The 15,208-nt window shown below is 39.3% G+C and overlaps 1 protein-coding gene across 1 annotated transcript in view; it reads left to right on the top strand.

The window, feature by feature from the left end:
• The window catches only part of MORN5 (MORN repeat containing 5), a 49,958-nt gene extending 38,053 nt beyond the window's left edge, over positions 1-11,905 (top strand). The window contains exon 5 of the mRNA XM_044661502.1: positions 11,826-11,905. Coding sequence (XP_044517437.1) covers positions 11,826-11,905 — 80 coding nt within the window. The remainder of the gene's footprint in view (positions 1-11,825) is intronic.
• The last annotated feature ends 3,303 nt before the right edge of the window (positions 11,906-15,208 follow it).

Below are 15,208 nucleotides of genomic sequence, written 5' to 3'. Positions count from 1 at the left end.
AATTCTCACTGAAATGAATCCCCAAACATTTAAATACATTTTTTGTTCAGAAAGGACTCCAGATATCGTTTAGTCCAACCCTCCACTCCCATCACAGAAAATTAAAAGAATTAACCCAAGGTCTTTCTGGCATAGTTCAGCCATCAGATGTATCCATTCTCTTCGGTACTTTTCCTAGGCAAGTGGCAGTGTCCACTCATGCATCCTTCCAGGTACAAATAACCATTGCCTAACCTCTGTTTTCATTTGAAATAAACAATGCCACTATCCTGCCACTGGCTTATCTCTATGCATTTCTTGTGATAAACTTGATCTTGACAAACCACTCTTCTCAAATTCTTCATTCATGATTTGAATCAGTAGTATCATAAGATCAGAGGAGAGGGGAAGAGGTTAGGGTCCCTTAAACTATGAAAAAACAAATTGCTTTCAGGTCCTTTCTAGCACAACTACAATTGATGTGATGTTTACAAATGAGTCTTATCTTTTGTTAAATCACCCCCAGGACATCTCAATTCAGTATAATTCATGTTAAACTGTTGTCTCTTCCAATAGGATATGTACTTCATTGAGGGCAGGGACTATTCATTTTTTGTCTTATGTCTTCAGTGCCTAGCACAGTTCCTGGAACGCAGTAGGCACTCAGTATATGTTTGTAGACCACTTGAATTCCCCAGACATTTATGAAGAGCCTACTTAAAAGCACTGTGCAAGGTATTGGGTTCACAAAGATGAAAAAGAAAATAGGCAAAAATCCCTGCCTTCAAGGAATTTAAAGCTTAGTAAGAGTCTGGGAAGGAGGCAGGGCTGAACTTGTACACAAATAACTATAATCCATGTTACAAAATTATTAAGTACACAGGCTCTCAGGGCTTCATCTTTAAGGCTAGACTGGCTTGAATTGGGGAATGTAGATCCTTAAAAGTAAAACTGCACCCCTTTACAAATATTCTATGATTCCTACTTTTCATGAATCTGATGAAACAAACTTTGCTTTGCATAAGAATTTGTATAGAAAATGATTACAGTTTTAAGAACTCATAAATCAGTTACAATATTTTATGTGGCAGTTAAAATACAATTTATTTTTATATTATATAAAGCTCTCATTATAACATTGGTTACTGGACTGCAGATAAGGTAAAGATAGTCTTAAGTACATGTTTCCAGATGATCGTAACTTTCCCTCTAAATTGCCCTTTGCCTAGTCTAAGAGATGACTGACACAGGGATATTTTGGCCAAAATTCATTCAGTTCAGAATTGTCCTAGTTGTTGTCCTTGTCTTAACAAAATAATAATCACTTGAAATTTCCGAGGCAGCATAGTTTAGTGAGAAAAATACTGGACAGTGAGAAGACCTGGGTTTTAGTCCCAGTTCTGCTGCTAACTACCAGGACAAGTCATCTCCTGTCTGTCAACTAAGGATTTGGATTAGATAGCCAATATAATCTTTTTAAGCTCTGACATTATCTCCTAAGGTTCCATTCTGACTTTTTGCATTTAGCAGTCTATTTTCTTTGTCCCTACCGACTCTAGCATTCTGTGTTCTAAGGCTCCTTTCAGTTCTAACAATTTATGATTCTTTGAATTCACATCCTAGAAGAAACAGACTCAGAGTCAAGGTTCTCTCTATGATACCATGTTCTTGGATTTTGCTGTGAAACATCCTGGATTTTAAAAGTCAGTCTGTTTGGCAGAATCCCAAGGGTGCAGCTCATATATTGATATGCTCATTCATATTTGGATGGGGTGTATAGGGTGTCCAGGGAGGACTAGAACCTCTGGCGTGAAGGCTTGCTGAGTCCATCTCAGGGCTTCTTTCTCCCTTTGGTGTTCATTTGATACCCAGCTCTTGGTAGGTGGGCTAAACTAGGTTGGCAATAACTAAAAGGCCTCAAATCCTTCAGTAAATAATGGGGATGTCTACCTCCAGTGTGCGGAGACTTCCCCTGGCAGAATGGATGGATGAGAACAGGTTGTTCCAAGGGTCATAAAGGTGGCTGAAGCAGAGGCTATGGAGCACTCAGAGCTAGGTCAGACAAAGAATTTACCCAACAAACTAGAAAAGGTTCTTTTAATATTTCGTGGGTGCCAGTGTAGCTAAGCACTCAGGCTTTCTACATATTTTCCCATTCTTTTTAATATGACTAACACCTCTTTTTCTCAATATATAAGCCCTTGATGGTATGTATCTCTTTTACCATTTCTGAAGTCATTGTGTGATATTATGCTATAGTCTAGTCGCACCCAATGTGCCCTTTAGATCACTTATGATTTTGATTCTTCTTAGGTTAGGGTACTCTGTAATTTGAATATTATCACTCAGCGAATATTGGTTTTTAAGGCATTGGATTTTTGTTTAGAAAAAGTAAATTTTGAGGAAAAACAGTAGCAAGAATTTGGGGATTATTCAAAAGTTGTACACAGTGTTCCAAATGTGACACAGTCTCATCTCCTCAACTCTGGGCCCACCTCACTTTGCTGAAGCAACATTGTAAAGCAGAACAATCATTCATTCTGGAGTCAGAGGACCTGGAAGTTCAAATCCCAGTTTCACATTGCCTTAGGTAGAACTGTTAATCTCTCAAACTCTTTCCTCATTTGTAAAATGAACAGTTCCAAATCACATGATTATCGACCTATTCAACACATTGTCCATCCATGATATCTGACCAAAATATATATACTGGTGACCTCACTTAGGTAACTTGCCCGTCTAATTGCATGACATAATTTGGGAGTTTTAACTTGGTTTTTACTTCACTGGTCAATAAACTAGTTGATCTCTTGAGTAACCGTGGATCTCATTAGAAGTTCTTGTAGTATTTGGGGGGCTGATCAAATCAGAACAATGTTGTCTGCAAATAAGAATATCTGGAGAACCTCACCTATGTTGTTTATGGTCACTGCTTTGGAGGGGGTGGAGTCGGGTGGGAAGATCTATGAATTCATGGGTCTAAGTAACCTCTGCATTCTACCAATATATGTCAGCATCCACTCTGTTACTCATTGTCAGTTGTCTGGGACACAGAGAAGTTCAGGGTTTAGGTCACACAGCCAGTATATGGCAAAGGAAGGATTTGAACATGATTCTTCCTATCACCCAAAGCCCACTCTCCATTCTCTGACCACTACTTCATGATCAGTCATCTGTCTGCTAGAATTATCCTCTGAATGATCAGAGTTTGAACTAACTGCTGACTGAGTCCATTAAAGTTACCATGTGCAGTTACCTAAAGGAAAAAGGATAGGCTGTTTTTACTTCCTGTATTCATTCATGTAATAAATATACTTGGATATCATGACTGTTACATGCAGCATAATTGAAGAAGGTCAGCACATCAACTTGTTTTTTAATGTCTTCTTTCAAAAAGGTATTCCACTTGATTCCTCTCATCCTCATCTTATTAAAACATAGAATGTTAGAGGTGTAAGGGATCTCAGAAAATATAAAATGTTAGAATGTTGAATGTTAGAAAGAACACTAAAACTAGAATGTAAGAACATAGGATAAAATGTTAGAGCATATATTACTAGAGTTGAAAAGGACCTTCAAAATTGTCAGGTTTAATTCCTTCATTTTAGAGATGGGGGAAATTGAGGAGAAGAAGGGAAGTGAATTGCTCAATGTCATAAAACCAGGAGTAGCAGTTTCTCTAAATCCTAGCCCTGGGGCTCTTTAAGATGATGAAGGACATTTCTGATGGGAGAATCCTTGACTTTTTGTTTAAAAAAAAAAAAGAGGCCAAGACATTTCATAAAACTTGTTGTTTCCTAAATAGATCTTCTCTAGAACAAATCTTGAAGTTTAAATATGGACTCCAACCTGATTTCATAGAATAGCACAAAACAGTCTCAGAAATAATTCATTCAATATATATACTAGCTCTTTCAAGAACATCAGTATAATTCCAAAATCTCTGTTGCATCTGCTCCCTCCTCCTCTTTCCAACTCCCTCATAATAGTCCAGACCTTCATCACCTCTCATTTAGGCTATTACAATCACCTCTTGACTGGTTTTGTTGTTTTCTTCATTCTGTCCCTCTAAACTATTCTACACTTTCTGCCAGATTCATCTTCCTAATATGCTATTCTGGTTTTGTCATTCCCTTGCTCAAAAAAAATCTTCAAATACCTCTTCTTCCAGGAAGTGTTTCTGGAAAGCTTCTCATTCAAAAGTGATTTCTCCCTCTCTTCAATTTCATAGGGCATTTATCATATTCTAATTTGTTTTTATTTATTTCTGAATGTGTTGTATTTCCCTTCTGTAAAATAAGCTCATTGATTGAGCTTCCCCAGAATTTAGCACTCTGGATTGCATATAGAAGGCATTGAAAAAATGATTATTCAGTGAATGTAAGAATAGGTCATAGAGATAAAAGGAACCTCAGATAATCATCTAGTCTAACTCCCTTAATTTACAGATTAGAAAAGGAAGGCTCAGAGAGATGAAGTGACTATATGCTTTTATAAGTAGAAAAGTCAGAATTCACACCTAGGTCTTCTGACTGCAGATCCAGTATACTCTTTCCCACCATACCACCCCACTTCAGATTTTAGCAAATATTTTTAATTCTGAGAAATGCCTTAAAAAGCATTTGCTGAAAAACTGAGAGCTTCTAAGAAACTGCAAATATTCCCTTTGTATTAGTAAAGTATACCCTTTGAGATCACTAAGAAGTGGGGCAAGCAAATAAACTTCAAGGGAGAAATATAACACAAGAAAGACTATTCTCCCTGTTCTCTGTACTGAGGGGAAGAGCCGTGCTCCCCTTAATTGTGCCCAGGGTAATAATTTACAATTGATTAAACAGTTGATTTTTTTTTCAATCTCCCTTTTTCCCTCCATCTCCTCCTCCCCTCCCCCCATGGAAAATTACCCAAGAAGGTGAAGATGTGCTTAGACAATCATATTACCATATTCCAACAATCGCAATTTGCAAAATAATAATTACATCTCCCGCTATCTGGTAGCATTAATCAAAGCGCCAGGTTTCATTCCATTTTAAATATTGATGAAATGTGATTTTCCAGCCTCACCCTGGTGTGGCAGGGTTATGGGAGCCGCCAGAGACTGACAAGCTGAGATGGATAGTGAGCAGGCAGCTGCTATAAAAGAGGACCGGCATCTGTGATTTAAATTGGTAGCTGCACAGTCAGGTAGAGTGTAAAAAGGCTAGTCAAGAGGCTGTTAAGTCCAATTACTAACAATCAGGGAGGGGTTTGAAGACTCGTTCAGTACAATAAACCCAGTTTGTCTTGTTTCAGAGGTTACTACTGAAGAGGTTGCAGCTGTACTGATTCGAATAGCCCTAAAACTACAGTACTGTAATTATCAACCAGTCTTCTTTTCGTGTGGCAAAAGTGTGTTTAACCAGAGTTTAACTCTTTGTGTTCTGACATGCCACTGCCTCCCCACACACCCAGCCCTCCCCCCAGTCCCAGGCAGCCAGGCCATCCCTGAGAGCTTGCATGCAGCTTTGGCAAATCCCTGGGTACCCCACCCTTCCCCCATCCCCCTGCACACCCCAGACATTAAGGGATCCACAAGCACTAGAAGAATTGGTACAAGGCCCAAGGTCCTGGATGAGAAACTGAGGTAGGAGGCATCCAGTTGCTCCCTCCAATTTCCTCAGGCCACATCAAAAAGAGCTTGAGGGTAGAAACAAAGCAGGGTGGGACCTCCATTGAGAAGGATAAAGGGCAACCAGGAGTCCTTGGCTCTGTTACCTTTTCGTGACTCAGAATGTCAGCTCTTAGCAGATGGCACCCTCATCCTTTAAATGGCACTTAAAAACCAAAGATACCCACTAGATGGAAAAACCCCAAAGGCCATGTCTTAAGTGCCCTTTGTCTTTTTTTAGTGTGTCTCCTATTTTCCAAGATTCCCTGTGATGTGCTTTGTTCTCTGAGTTTTGCCAATTGATTGCCATTCCAAAAAAAAAAAAAAAAGCCAATGCTACCTTTAGCTTCATAAATAAAATTGAGAGGGCACTCCAGACCCAGAGTCTGGAAGAGCTGGATTCAGATTCTTCTTCAGATGCTTACTAATTAAAATGATCCTTAAAAATCATTTAACTGCTCTACCCAAGGGTTTCCTCAACTGTGAAAGGAGGAGAATGGCTCTGATAGCCTCTTAAAGCTCCTTCCAGCTATAAAAATCTGTGAATCTAAACTGTGATGGCCAGATGTCAGGAAGTGGCAGGCCTGCTACCCTCTGCTCAGGTCAGATGATTTCTGGAGGATTCTACTCCAGACCCCAGCTAAATTAGATTACTTCTTGGCTCTTAAACATGACCTGTTCTCTCTGGTGTCTCCTTACTTTGGCTCACCCTATGCCTGAAATGTCTTCTTTCCTTGTTTTTGCTATTAAATCCCTTCCCTAGTCTATAAAGCTCAACCCAAATGCCATCTCCTCCAAGAAGCTCTCTTCATCCAGTTGCTAAAAAGCTTTGTCTTCAGACATCAAGTAGCAATGTGATTTGTAGCTCTCTAGTGTTCTTTCCATATAATATTCTGTATTATAGGTATGTTGATGTGATCTCTTCACTAACCTAGGCATGTCTTATCTAAACAATTTGATTTTCCCAATGCTCTGCACATGGTAAGCTGTTGTTCAGTTGTGTTCGACTCTTCGTGTCCCCATTTGGGTTTTCCTTGACAAAGATATTGGAGTGGTTTTCCATTTCTTTCTCCAGATCTTTTTTACAGATGAGAAAACTGAGACAAGCAGGGTTAAGTGACTTGCCCAGGGTCATAGAGCTGAGGGTAGATTTGAACACAGGTTTTCCTGACTCCAGACCCAGCCTCCTATCTGCCTCCCAATGAGTACTTGATAATATTTGTAATCGTGCCCAGTTGTGGAAGCTCTATTTTAAGGACATTGAGAAGCTGGAGAGTGTTCAGAGGAGAGTAACCAACATGAGGGGACTTAAAACTATGTCAGACTAGAATCAAGAATTTGTCGAAGAAATAACTAGTTTGGCCTAGAGAAGAGGAAATATAGGGAGAACATGGTTAGTTTGCAAGGATTTAATAAGCCTCAAGTCAAATAAGGGATTAAACTTGTTCTGCTTAGTCCCAAAGGGCAGAACTAGAGCAGTGGGTGGTCCTATTTACCTTGAGCACAATGAAAGAGAACATGGCTCTTGTCCTCCCCTCCCCCCCCCCACAAGAGGATATTGAAAACAATTTCTGCCTTGTTGAAATGGGTTTCTATGTAAAAGAATTCTTTTGTGCAGCCTTTTGTAAAGTGAAAACCCAGCCTCTAATTTATCTTTTATATTACAGTGGATTTTCCTATACAGGCTGTCCCCAACTAACAAAATTTGTTCCAAAAAGTTTGTAAGTTAATTGTTTGGAATGTGTAACACATTTTTCCCATGGAAACAATGTTACAAATGGTGGTCGGATTCCCAGACCAGCCCACCAAAGCCTATGCAGCCTATAACATAGAATAGGGCTCTTCCTTCCAGACTACAGATTGGGCCTGGAGAGCAGGAGGCCATGTGGGGCAGGATGGAGAAAGAAGAAAAACTCAGCATCTTCTCTTCAGTCTCTAGGCTCAGAGTATCATCTGGGGCCCTTAAAGGTTTCAGGACTCTCAGCCCATTGTCATATGGTCAATGCGCCAGAGGCAGAACTTGAACTCAAGTCTTCCTGAGGCTGAGGCCAGCTCCCTATCTGCTTTTTTTCTTTTTCTTTACCTTTTGTCTTAGCTGGATACCAAGGGCTAGGGAGTTGGAATTAAGTGACTTGGCCAGGGTCTCACAGCTAGGATGTATCTAAGGCCAGATTCCAGGCCCTCCATCCTCTGAGCCACCTGGCTATCCCTACATGCTGCTTCTGAACAACAGAAATAGTTGAGTCAATACGCATTTATTAAGCATTTACTGTGTGACAGGTGCTGTGCTAAGTGCTAATCAATAGCAAAAGACATGTTTCCACAACATGATATTACAGGTATCCCTTCCACATCTGGAAGGTTGAGGCATGGAGCCCCTACAATCTGGAAAATCTGTATAACATTTTTTGGCTTTTGTGTTCTCTTCTTAACTTTTTACTTATTTTTACTTTAAAAAGAAATTGTGTATATTTATGGTATTAAAAGATAAAATTTGTTGATATTATATACTACTATACACATATTTTATGTATTTCTGAGTTTCTAAACTTTTTTCTGTGTTGTCTGTTGGCCTTTCACATGTCACCTGTGACTTCCACACACCTCCCCCCAAATTCTCATTTAATTTCCTTATATTGGCCCCTGATGTATGGAAGCCATGAAAGGGAAAGTCAAGATGTGGAAGAAATGCCTGTAGTTCCGGAATGTTTTTCCTACAATGCTCTTGTGAAATGGCTTGTGAAAATCGCATTGTCTCCATTTTACAAATAAGGAAATTGAGACTCAGAGAAAAGAAATTACTTACCCAAGCCTGCACAGAGAAGCAGTATTAAAGCTAGAACTCAACTATAATGAATAAGGCACTGGATTTAGAGAAAAGAAAATCTATATTCAAATCCATTCTCATACACTCACTAGTTATGTGGTCCTGAGCAAGTCACTTACTCCTTTGTGACTCAGTTTCTTCAGTAATAAAATGAAGGGGCTGGACTTAGTGGCCTCTTAGGCCCCATTGAAATTTTAAAACTGTGGTGCTGATTTTATCTTCTGACTCCCGGTCCTCTGCTCTTCCCACTACAGAAGGATATTAATCCCTTCCCTCCTTTTCTTGGTAGAGAGTTAACCTTTTGCAAAATTTTGAAATTTTGTGTGTGGTCTTTGGTCATCCTCATTTTCCTTTCTAACCCCCTCCCCAATTTCCTAAGTATTGCTCTTCTCAGGTTCCCATTGTCCTCAGGCCGCCTGAGACCCCTGTTGAAACAGTGCCTCTAGGCCTACTCTCCACCAAAATGCCCATATGTCAAAGTTATCTGTCTCTACTTCCCACACTTAAAATTTCCACTCCCACATTTAGTAGTTCTCAAACAGACTTTAGCAAGAAAGAAATGATTGGACCAATTTGTGCAAATATAGTGATTGTCCTTTAAAATTTTGGGAGACTCCTCAATTCAAGTGAATCTCTAATAGAACAAAGTATAGCAATGTAAAAAGCCTTGTTGCTGGATCTGGTACTTTGCTGGACAAGCTACTTTCTCTGAAATACTGTTGGCTCATAGTGAGGATTATAACTGGGAAAGAGCTACCCTTCCCAGAAGTAGAGACTCCTCTAAGCAAGTATCTTCAATTTCCTAGTCTACAATGGGACTGGCCCAGACTACATTGGGAAAGACCCAACCCTTCTCTCTTTCGCACGACTCCAGACTAGAATAAGTGACATTTGCACTGTCTCCAACTGACTTGGTTTTTTGTGACTCATTCTGCTTAGCAGGCAAGGATCTAGGAAAAGGGCCTTGAAGGAGCCTTGATTGGGGAATAGCTAAACAAATTGTGGTTACATGAATGTAATGGACTTGGACTATTACTGCACTGTAAGAAATAATGAATATAAAGAATTCAAAGAAGCATGGGAAGACATAAGAATTGATAAAGTAAGCAGAATAAGGAAAACAACAAACACAACTAAAACAACATAAATAAGAAAGAACAAAAAAAAATAAAACTGAATGATGTATAATGATAATGATCAAACTTGGCCCCGGAAAAGAGATGAGAAAATATATCCCTCTACTTTCTTTTTAGAAGCAAGGGACTGTGGGTATGGAACATTGCATAAAATGTCAGACTTGATTCTTATATTGGTTAGATCTACTGATCTGTTTCTTTTTTACTTTTTGTGACAAGGAGACAAAAAAGATATTCAGAAACAAAGTTGATGTAAAAATAAAAGACATCAATAATTTTTTTAAATGAAAGAACATTGGGGTAGAAGAGCACAAAGCTCTCCTTTTTCTTTCTCAAGTGCCCCCACTGTGATTCTGGTCCCCATTTGCTTTCACCTGTGCTTCTATAACAGCCTCCTAATTGGTCTGTTTTTCTCTATTCTTTACTCTTTCCAATCCACATTCACATCACTGGCCTAAGTAATCTTTCTAAAATGCACAGGCTTCATCACGCTACCCTTTATTTAATGATGTCTTTTGCCCAGTAACATAAATACAAATATCTTAGTTGATTTTGGAATTGGTTGATTCCAAAATCTGGTTTCAATCTCTTTTTATAGCCTTATTTTGTACTATTTCCCTTCATATATTCTGTGTTCTACCTAATCAACCACCAATCAATCATGCATATTAAGTGCCTGCAATGTGCCCAAAACTGAGCTAGGTGCTAGGGATACAGATACAAAAGGTCCCTATACTCAATCAGTGTTTAGATTCCATAGTGAGTCAAACCAATTGATTCATTATGCCCTGCTCTCTTGGCCCATCACTGTGGCGTTCTTTGTGCACACATTCATGCCTGTAATGGCCTCTGCCCCTCCCCCATTATCTCCCTCTTTCAGGGCCCAGCTCATATGCCACCTTCTCCACCAAATCTTTACTGATTCCTCCCAGATGTGTTCCCTCCTTCCAAGTCTCTTACCATGGTCAAATCTCTCCCAACATATTGACTTGCATTATAATTATTTGTGTATTTATCTTATCTTCTCCCTCCTACCCCATTTCAAGGGTCCTTTTTTCAGCATTATACTCCTGGAATCTAGCATAGCTACCCCACCCCACCTCCACCCATTAACATTTGATAAATGTTTGTAAGATTAAATTGAATTCTGAAGCATAGGAAGTTATTCCTCTAAACTAGAGGTTCTTAAGTTGGAGTCTCCGAATTAAAAAAAATATTTTGATAGAATTGTTTTCTTTTGTAATCTTTTGTATCTTATTTATGTATCTAAAAACATTATTCTAAGAAGGAGTCCCTAGGCTTCAAAAAGACTCCTCAAGAAGTCTATGACTTATAAAAGGTGAAGAACTCCTGCCCTAAATAATTTGCCAAGGAAACTTTCACTCTGTTCTTTTCCTATATGAGCATCAGTCATTTCTGGAATCAGTGACAGGCAATTTTGAGAGGTTATTTATTTCAAGATTTTCTTACCATTCATAGGGAATGTATGGGAGGAAGAGAAATCTTAAGAAACTCTTTACTTATGACTAATCTCACTAAGACTTCCTAACTGATAATGGCCCATAAATTAAAAATTGTAATGAGCTACAAGAGCCTATACAACTTTTCTCTTATTTTTCCCCCTCAGAAAAAGAAATTGGAAAAAGAAATATGCATATATTTCCTCTAATATTTCAAGGGTTCTGCCCCTGAAATAGTCTTAGTAGGATTCATCCAGAGTCAGGGTCCTGAAACACCAGTACCTGATTCATGAAGAAATTATCATTTTTTGTAGGCCTCTGCATCATCTCAGGGATATGGCTCCAAGGAGGGCTAATTGTTTTTAAACATCTTGTAGCTCACAATGTCCTGAACTAGAATGTTTTCTGATTCTAGGAAGTGGCTAGAACCCACTGTAGATTAGGTATTCCTTCATTTCAGAGCCTTGAAAAGGGCTAATCTCTTTTTTTCTAAACTCCTCATGCTTGAAGCAATTAACCAAAGATTAATTTAGTCTCTACAAGTGACTCTAAACAACCTTCTCTCATTCATAAAAAAATCAACCTATATTGGGTCACATGGGGCTGGTCTTGGAATCAGGGGCCTGGGCCACTGAATAGAACAAAATTAGCTGACCTCTAAGGGGACTAGCTTGTTTTCTTTCAAAGACTAAGCAGGGAGGGCGCAAGTTAGGGGAGCCTTTGCAGGAAACAGCCTCTTCCATACCCTTGTGACAAGGTTTCTTTTCATATTGCAGATGATGATGAACACGAATGGATCATTCGGACCTGTCGGAAAGGCTGGGATGAGTTCATTGAACATAGAGCTAAACTCTAATCAGCCTCACCACTCCTGGGATCAATGGGTAGAGTTCTTGAGATTGACTATCTTTCTAGTAGGAAATACTAACCATTTTGTTGTTTTGCCTGTTTAAATAGAAATAAAGGCCTTTGGGGTTCATTGCAACTAAGGTGAGTTTTCCTCATACAGGGTTTCAAGCCTTGCTTCCAAGGGAAGATATTGGGGCTTCAGGCCTTGATTGATAAGAATAATCAAAAAAGCTAGCATTTAAATAACACTTTAAGTTTTACAAAGCCTTTTTCTCTAAATAACTGGAATAAGAGGTACTTATTATCATCCCCGTTCTGTTGTTGTTGGTCCTTCATTTTCAAAGAGAACCAGTGACAACAGAGGGTGATGTCTTGACTTTCCCATGAATTGGATTTAAGTGAACCAGAGTTACACAACTTGTCAGCCTTACTTCCTCTTCCAGACTCATCAAAAGCCAGTGGCAAGACAAAAGTCAGGATGACTGGAGATGCCCCAGAATGCAGTGGATGACTTTGGCATCTTCAATGTCTGACCTAGCTCTAAGCCTTCATGACCCTTAGAACAGATTGTTCTCATCCACCTCTTCCACTAAGGGAAGTCTTCCCATGCTTGAAGCAGACATCCTCCTAACTCACCAATGGGTTTGAGGCCTATTGGTTACCCTCAATATAGTTTAGCCCATCTGCCAAAACAGTTTTAGAGGGATGTGGCCATTGCACCTGCTACAGCTTCTTGAAGTCCCAAGTGAGAGTCCATGAAAGGTGGATATCAAAGGTGGATGAGAAGCCCTGAAAAAGGCTCAAGAGGTGCTTGAAGGTCCTTCTTGAACATCCCATACACTTACTCTGAGTGAGGTACTGTATTTTGCAAATATTATCTCAGTTGTTCTTCAAAGCAACCCTGAGAGGTAAGTAATATTATCTTCCCCATTTAAAGATGAGGTAACTGAGGCAAACAAAGGTCAAATGACTTACCTGATATTCGAGGTTATATCTCAACTCAGATCTTCCTGACTCTAGGCCAGAACTCTGTCTACTACCACCTAACTGCTGAAAATGAGAATGGTCTGGATATCCTTCAGGAAATTGAAGAGCTCTTTAACTGAACTCAAACTTACCATAACATAAAAGAACCTTCTTTGCAATAAAACCACTCTCCTATGATTCTGTTGGCAGTGAGACCTGGGACACCATTGCCTTTGAAGAATTAAAAAGGAACCCTCCACAAAGGGCAATGGAAAGGTGCATAGTGCATAGGAGCATGTTGCAACATGTAATCAGCAAGGAACTCTGAAGAACAGGAGTAGCAGAAATCATCAAAAAATTGCATAGCAAAAAGAGAAGATGGGTTGGTCACATGGTGAGAGAAAGAGATGCCAGGTGGAAGCAAAAGTGCTCCATTGCTACAGCCAAACCCTGAAAGTTTAGGTGCCTTGCTATAGATTGCTGTTGTCCAATTTTGTCTGACTCTTCATGACCCCGTGGACCACAGCACACCAATGCTGTTCATAGGGTTTTTTGGGCAAAGATACTGGAGTGATTTTCCATTTCTGTCTTCAAAAGATTAAAGTAAACAGAAGTGAAGTGACTTTCCTAAGGTCATACAACTAATAAGTATCTTAGGCTGGATTTGAACTCAAATCTCCCTGACTCCAGGTCCAGCACTCAATCCACTCACTGAGCCACCTAGCTGCCTCCTTGTACATTACACAGCATTAAATAACAAAAGCCACCCTGAAAAATCAGGTCTTTCTTGACTTCACATCCAGCATTCTTTCCATTATATCACACTACCTCAGCTGGACCTTGAGCCAAATTGGAGCATTGTGGAATAATCCTTAAATATAATCTTTTCAGTTGTATGCTTCAGGATTACTCAGAAACTTTCTTCTTCAGTAAAGGAAAGTCATAGATATTGGAGGGGATGTGGCAAAATTGAAACACTTAATACATTGCTGGTGGAGTTGTGAATTGGTCCAACCATTCTGGAGGGCAATTTGGAACTATGCGCAAAGGGCTTTAAAAGAATGCCTGTTGTACACAGAGACTGATATACTGTGGTAAAATTGAATGTAATGGACCTCTGTACCAGCAGCAATACAATGACCCAGGACAATTCTGAGGGATTTATGGTAAAGATGCTACCCACATTCAGAGGAAGGACTGCAGGAGAGGAAACATATAAGAAAAACAACTGCTTGAACGCATGGGTCGGGGTAGACATGATTGAGGGTGTGGACTCAAAACTACCACACCAATGCAACTACCAACAATTTAGAAATTGGTCTTGATCAAGGACACATGACAAAACTAGTGGAAATGCGCATCGGCCATGGGTGGGGGAAGTGCGGGGGGGGGGGGTGAAGGGGATAAGAGGAGCATGAATCAGGTAACCATGTTAAAAATGTATATTAATAAATGTTAAAAAAAATTAAAAATTTAAAAAAAAATGCCTGCCCTTTGATCCAGCCATACCACTGCTGAGTTTGTACTCAAAGAGATAATAGGGAAAAATACATGTACAAAAATATTCATGGCCAAACAAATCGTGGCATCTGATGGTGATAGAATACTATTGTGCTGTAAGGAATGATGAACTGGAGGATTTCTATAGGAGCTAGAAAGGTCTCCATGAACTGATTCAGAGTGAAATGAGCAGAACCAAGAGAACATTGTACACTGAAAGTGAAACATTGTGGAATAATCCAATGTAATAGACTTTACTAGTGGTAGCAATACAATAATCCAGGACATTCCTGAGGGACTAATGAGAAAGATTATGCTATCCACATTAAGAGGAAGAACTATGGGAGTAGAAATGCAAAAGAAAAACTTATGACTTATCACTTGTATATATATATGATTTGGAATTTCAGCTTTAAAAGATTGCTCCATGGTAAAAGTGAATAATGTGGAAATAGGTATCAAATGATAACATTTGTACCACCCAGTGGAATTGTTTGTTGGCTCTGGAAGTGGGGGAGGGAAAGAAAATGAATCACTTAAACATGGAAAAATATTTTTAAAAATAAAAATTTTAAATGGAAAAAAAGAAACTTTTCTTTTTTAAAGGTACTCACAGCATCTGAGCTGGAAGGCACTTCAGAGGACATCTAATCCAACCTCTACCTAGACAGAAATTTCTCCCCTCTCTAATATTGACTAAATGGAGGCAAGATGGTTTAATTGAAGGAGATGGGTATCAATATCTCATCTGCAACTTAGAGAGATGCCTAGAGTGCTGAGAAGTTAAGGTGTTTGCCTAGAATCACACAGCTGGCATCTGTTAGAAGCAGGACTTGAACCCATA

This window comes from Gracilinanus agilis, chromosome 2 (assembly GCF_016433145.1).
Source record: "Gracilinanus agilis isolate LMUSP501 chromosome 2, AgileGrace, whole genome shotgun sequence".
Taxonomy (NCBI): Eukaryota; Metazoa; Chordata; class Mammalia; order Didelphimorphia; family Didelphidae; genus Gracilinanus; species Gracilinanus agilis.
Note: the sequence above shows the minus strand (reverse complement) of the source record. Positions and strands in the feature narration are given on the sequence as shown.